Source organism: Corticium candelabrum, chromosome 3 (genome assembly GCF_963422355.1).
Source record: "Corticium candelabrum chromosome 3, ooCorCand1.1, whole genome shotgun sequence".
NCBI lineage: Eukaryota > Metazoa > Porifera > Homoscleromorpha > Homosclerophorida > Plakinidae > Corticium > Corticium candelabrum.
This window is the reverse complement of record NC_085087.1, coordinates 315,080-321,772: the sequence shown is the minus strand read 5'-3', so window position 1 is coordinate 321,772 and position 6,693 is coordinate 315,080. Positions and strand designations below refer to the sequence as shown.

At 41.6% G+C, this 6,693-nt stretch overlaps 1 protein-coding gene across 2 annotated transcripts in view; it reads right to left on the bottom strand.

The window, feature by feature from the left end:
* Positions 1–470: 470 nt before the first annotated feature.
* The window catches only part of LOC134177398 (death-associated protein kinase 2-like), a 29,938-nt gene continuing 23,715 nt past the window's right edge, over positions 471–6,693 (bottom strand). The window contains exons 3-13 of one of the 2 annotated variants that reach the window (XM_062644176.1): positions 6,602–6,693; positions 6,381–6,492; positions 5,708–5,923; positions 5,498–5,636; positions 5,305–5,425; positions 5,164–5,212; positions 5,076–5,102; positions 4,849–5,001; positions 962–1,007; positions 826–900; positions 471–766 (exon numbers count right to left, since the gene is read on the bottom strand). In XM_062644176.1, coding sequence (XP_062500160.1) covers positions 599–766; positions 826–900; positions 962–1,007; positions 4,849–5,001; positions 5,076–5,102; positions 5,164–5,212; positions 5,305–5,425; positions 5,498–5,636; positions 5,708–5,923; positions 6,381–6,492; positions 6,602–6,644 — 1,149 coding nt within the window. In that variant the 5' untranslated portion in view covers positions 6,645–6,693 and the 3' untranslated portion in view covers positions 471–598. Of the gene's footprint in view, positions 767–825; positions 901–961; positions 1,008–4,848; positions 5,002–5,075; positions 5,103–5,163; positions 5,213–5,304; positions 5,426–5,497; positions 5,637–5,707; positions 5,924–6,380; positions 6,493–6,601 lie in introns of those variants that run through there. The other variant, XR_009969494.1, reaches the window with a different exon arrangement.

Here is a 6,693-nt window from a genome sequence, read left to right as displayed (position 1 = left end):
TTAGACAAAATGGCAGCTTCTTCGTTGTACACTACTTGAACTAACCCTACTCGGTGTTAATTAAAGTGTTATGGAATGCGTTTGTAAACGCCATAAATAAGGTCTTTCTAACGCATTAAATAGTCTAGGGTTACTAATATTAAATAAAACCTTCCATCTCACTATAGCTAAGAAGCAATGAGGGCAGATGTCTGTTGGTTGCAGTTGAAGGAAGAAGCGGCCATTTTGTCTAACACGCGCTGTGTAACAAAATTTAACAGTGTACATTGAAGAACAGTCGGGCGGAATGGTAGGCGTCTGCTAAAAAGTCTAGACCTAACCAATTGATCGAGGACACTATTATACATTGTTCGTTCAACTCCAGACTGAATTTAACAGAGTCATTTTAATGTCCGACTGAATGTAACGACAGAATTTAGCACTGATACTGACTAAATTTAACAGACACAAGCGCATAAACCTGGTCGGGGTGGTTCTAGACACTACTGCAATATATTGCTACAAGCTATAATTAATATAACTAAACAAAGACAAACAACTGAACAGAACTTCGCAGTATATGGTGAGGTAGCATAGCCTGGTTTTTATTTTACGCAAATTAGCAAGAATTATTTGTAGGACTGATTGAATCATCTGACACTGATGACTGTGAGGGTGATGAGTCAGTCGCTGACGTAGCATCCAGCTGTTTTAATTCACACGGAACCAAAATCTTGGTTAGGGACCTTCGTAATTTGATAGACCCTCGAACAGCATTGAAACATGCCTAACAGCACACATTGAATTCACTTCTTATGACAAGCATCAGAAGTTATCACAACTGACCTTGAGCTTTCTTCTGGCATTGAAGCTCCTTAACCTTGATGTATCAATGATATTGGAGGACCTCTTTTCAGCATTCTAACATGATTGAAATGTATCAGGCATATTATAATATTATAATTGCATAACAAATGCTGACCAGAATCCAAGGATGTTTCTTGCACTCCTCCACATTCATTCTCTTCCTGTAGCAGACAGCACATTACAACTAGTCACTACAGCATAAAAAACAACTGTAGCATTCAAAAATAAAACTAACTGCTCACCGCTTTTTTAAAGGGCACCTCATGGTCACACGTGTGCATTTAAGCCACTAGTTCTCATGAGGTAATTCTTGTGGGTAGCTGCGCAAGTGACGTGTTCACGTGCTCTGGCAAGAAAATCAATTCCGATCACCAGTAAACCCTTCCTAGTGCTCTTCATAGGCTGCACATGTGCAAACAGCAATGGACAAAACTACTGCAAGGCTGTCTATTCAAATGTCAATTTACCAGGAGGGCAGCAGTCTAAGCTTTAATTAAACAATGCAACCTTCAGTGCTCACTGTGAACTCAGAGGATGTACTGCATGCACCACCCTATCCGGGAGTTGGGACGGGAACTTCTACCCATTCTGAGGTCTGAGAGCATAGCGGTTGTTTCCACAGTTCTGTTTCTACGGTAGCTGCATTGCTAGTAATTTGGTACCAAGTGAAATCTAAGTGGGTTTACAAACACCAAGCTCACCTAGAGCAGTCTGCATCCCATGATGATCAACTTGAGGGGAGGTTTGGGCTCTCGATCGCTGCTTGTAACGTCCACTGCCAACTGTGCAAGAAGAGAGTCCCAGAATAATACACTAGCACGTAATTTGTACGCATTCTATTGCCCTACATAGCTATTTCACCGTAGATGCATACATGTGTGTGCGACTAGAGACTAGACGTTATCTAGAACTTCATGACTTGCTCTGTTAGATCACAGTAACATAAAACACGTTGGATGAGAGAAACTCTTCACAACAGACCAGTGAACATGGACATGGACGACTTCCATACACCGGAAATGGACTTATCGTCACAGTTGCGAAGTCAAATCTGGGGGTCTTGCAACATCTTTCCACAACTATTGCTCTATTCAAAACAGCACCTAATGGCCTGAAGGCCCCACGTATATAAATTAAAGGCATGATCAACCCACAGACCCTCATGATGACGCAACTCAAGACACGTCAAGACTTGGGCAACTATTCCAATCCTGTGACTAGAGTAACACATAAAACAACACCTCGCATCGCAGACTATAGGAAACAGGTATAGCGAACATGGCAACTATTCGATGTGCATAAACGGGCAAACACAGGTAGGTGTAGTTTAAAGACCCGGACATAGTCAAAAATATATTGCTCTTATTGACGTCGCCAGCAATAAACAACAAGCTCTGTGCAAACAGTCCGAGGTCAGGAATAGGCAGTATAAATTTGCCGGAGATCCGATGCATCATTCCAGAGAAATTCATGCACAACTGGTAGGTTCAATCGGAAAGAAATCGCGTCGAACCCTGAAATACGATGACACCTTCACGCAAGCTTGGTCAATTTGGCATGCGTGAGCAAAATTTGGCGGTGCTGTGACGCCATTTTGGAGATACGCGAGTACATAGAAACACACAGTTCTTTATACATCAGGGTTCTCGCTACAGCGTGAGAAACAGTAGATAAGATTCCAAAGTCTTACAGCTAAGGAATGTTAGAGAATTCCATACTACTGAAATACTAAAGGTGATAATAGCCATAAATCCAGGCTCTTACAAATAATGAGGGATGACAGCCTCACTCGAGACGTACACACAAGTGTTGATTACAGTCCCAGATACGTCATTTACCATCTTGACATAGCTTGCTGTTGAACAACAGAGCGCTTTATGGATCATTTTCTCGTTGCATGTGACTCGAAAATGGGTGGAAACCAGAGCATTATTGTATTAACGTGATGGCATCCGAAACTCGGAGGGTGAAAGTAGCCACCGAGAAGTGCCAGATGCCACTGACAATGCGGATCGTGCATCTATCATGCATGATAGTACTAGCCTTGAATTTCCAAACCCTTTTTGGGGTCATGTCCAACAAGAAAAAAGATTGAGAAATTGCATTGTCATTCAACAGCAAGCTATCTCAAACTGGTAAATGGTAAATGGTAAATGTGTGGATAAAGGCACGATTGTTTTGCGTAGGTGTATCTGCACGTGTGTGAATTTGTGAGTGGGCACCTTTAAACATGATGCAGAGGTAGTTTACTTAGTGGTTTAGAGGTTTTACAGTCACGTGATGGTATACCATGGTATCATACGGCCACACGTTGCATGAATATGGATCCTGATTATTTATTGCCTTTGCATTGTTCTTTCTTCTGTGTGTGTATAAATAAATTAGCCTCAAAAGCCAGGCTCTTCCGTGCAGTCGCTGAGCTATATGCATGTGAATCACGCAAGGAGAAGAAGCTTTTGTCAGAATTGCTCAAGCGTGAGAAGAGCCTGGTTGCTTTCAAGAACGTCATAGTGACGTGGGACCCCGAATCCGGTTTCATAGCTTTGATAAGACTACCGTTGACTCCTTATCTTCACAAAGCTTTCAACTAGTTGGTGGCAGTCAGTATCCATCACCATGACAGTGCTCAGACCCCGAGTCTCAGCACATGCACCTTGTCATGTTAGAGCCTGAAGAGGGGTCCAACGGAGAAGATAGAAGACCAGGAGATGGGAGGGAAACTGCAAAGTGAGTGAGAAGTGGACAAGGTGTGCTGCGAGAAAACCAAGAGCTGAGTTCGCGCCGCATATAACACACGCGTACTAGCATGATCACACCCTGACCGCACCTAAGTGCGGCTCGGGGGTGGAGTCAACCTTGTCTAACTACATTAGACACTATTATAAAATGAAACATTGGCGGGGTTATCTATTTTGGAGGATTGGCAGATTTTCCAGTGACCGCCAATATAAAATCTGCTATTAACTTGGCCTGATCAAATTACACAGTTCTAGTGATACTCTTTCATAAACGTTGGGACTATTTGATTGGCGCTTCGTCCACTGTCTCTGGTTGCCATGAACAAGCAATCGCAAATACTGCTCCGTGATTGGACCAAATTGTGCAATAGCGTTGATGATGGTCATTGGATCAAATCTGCTTGAAAGAAACACAAAATATTAACGTTCCTTTCGGTTTCTTTTAATCACCAAAAGAATAGAATTCGGGTAATTCTAAAGCGTTTTCTCAAGTTTCACAGCAGCTGTACATAACGTACAAGAAGATATCCATTGGAGAAGAAGAAGAGCAAAATTGGTGCATGGGCCTCCAAGGCTAGCAACTGTTTTCTATTAGTAAGTTGCTAGATGCTTAGTGACCAAAACAAAATAGGACATAGTACACAATGTACAAACATTTCATTTCATTGATTTTGAGAAATTTTAGTCTTCATTCACTATGTTTAAAGAGATGACCATGCCCTCACAATGCTCCATAACCAGGGCAATCCCTACATACATTCAGTACATATTATATATATATATATATATATATATATATATATATATATATATCGCAAGAGATGTGCACGGTATATAATATTTGACAAATCAGGACGTTTCGACCTGTAGGCCTTTATCAACCAAAACAAGCTATTAAACGTTTGTCATATTATATACAGTGCACATCTCTCGCAATATGTCTAATATTCATGGTCACCGTACAACGCCATACCACATTATATATATATATATATGAGTGTGTGTGTGTGTGTGTGCGTGCGCGCGCGCACGTGTGTGTGGATTTACCTGCCCATGACATATAGCATGATATAACAGACAATTGGCGCATGTAGTTTGCACCCTACAGTGTCAAATGCTTATGCTACTGAAAAGTAGTCAGTAGTTGTGAGATGTAAGTCATAGAAACTGAAGACTACACCTAGCTACTCATGTATTTAAGCAAACAATGAATGGTCACCATAAACAGATCTAGAATTAACAGACTTCATTGAAATAAACTTACTTAGGATCCTTAACCAGTAATTTCTCCAAGAAATCCAATGAATCTTCAGATAATGCCCCAAAGTAATCTTCATCAAACTCATAGTCCTCTTCACTAATGTTTGCATAAGTTTCAGAGTCATTGTCTCCCAGGAAGGGTGAAATACCACTCAACCTACAATCCAAGTAATGCTTCAAAGCTATATATATATATATATACAAAGCCATAATAAAGTCAATCAAACTAACATAATGTAGATCACCACACCCAAACTCCTACAAGGAAAACACCATAAATGACGAAGTTTATGCATGCATGTCTGATCACAGTGCTCACCACATATCAGCAGCACATGTAAGGGGGTCATATGCAATCACTTCTGGTGCTGAAAGAGTAAACAAGAAGACACACGCAAATAACTGTCTGCAACAGGTGCAAGGGATCGAAATCAATGACAGACCATTAGCTGTTCCTCACCTACAAACTCTGGTGTTCCCTGCATGCAGCAAATCTCTCCATTTCCCAGATCACGTGCCACACCAAAATCAATAAGAACCAATTCATTTTTGCTTTGATCACGAAGCATTAGATTCTCTGGCTATACATGCAGGTACATCAAAAAGCCGTATTCCAAATCTGCAGTACCCATGCTCTTAGTAAACAAGCAAACCTTCACATCCAAGTGGACAATATTGCATTTATGCACAGCACCAAGGGCTTCCAGCATTTGCCAAGTGAATGATATCGTTTTCTCCTCTGTCAGACACTCAATCTCAGCCAGGTGTTCAAATAGTTCCCCTCCAGAAATCCTATGGTAATTAAGATATGCATATAGCGTAGACATTACAGAACTCTCAACCATGCACGGTTCAGCTCTTACAAATCCATTACAAAGATAACATTGGTTGGAGATTCATACGCATCAAACAGACTCATGACAAATCTGTTGCTGTTCAATGTGTTCATTACGTCCATCTCTCTTTTGATATCCGTCATGCAGACTCCTCGAGCTCCCCGCTGCTTCCTGATGTACTTGGCAGCGTATTTCTGTCCAGTCTTCTTATTGGAACAAAGCCTGACGACTCCAAATTTCCCTCTTAGTAGCAAACGGGAGACAAATCAGTGATACAAAACATTGTGCGTGCGTAGGACGTGAACAGAGTTATGCATATGGTGCAGCGAATTCATCAGCAGTTCATGATCAAATACTACGTATCATATAGCCTAGCTAAACCATTTCGAGCTTCTCCCCGTACGAAATCTAGCACTGTGAGAACGTGCCAAATCGAGCCATCCTAAATCTCCGAGGTTGTACTGGTGCAAGCAGGCTGAATACACATTATTTTTTCTAATTAGTTAAGAATTGCGAAGTGTCAACGATGCCAGCCACAAAGCTACGTACCCGTACACCGAACTTGCACAGTATTTTAGAACGCTAGATGGTAAACCACCTACCAAGCAGTTCTAGAGGTCGCAATCTGTTGAGCGGCAGGATTTCTTGACCGAGGTCACACTGCGTGGATGACAACAGACAAAAACGAAGAACTACGCACCTTCCCAACTCATTTTCCACTTCGTAGCTGTCTTCAAACGCGTCTTTGCACAGCTCCACAGACTTCCTTGGCACAAGCATTGTCACACACTTCGGCCCCACACGGTCAACGTCTGTAATCCGTCAGACAATCGCCGAATTTAAAAACAGGAGCATTAATTTGCAATAGGCGGGCCTAATAAGCACTATGTAAAGTAGTTAATAATTCGATTAGTCACTTACCTTGACATATACCAGGTGCTCGCACTGCGCCGCACGGCTGCATTTACGAATGAATGTTTACATTTTGCATAAGCATATAAATACAACAGTTC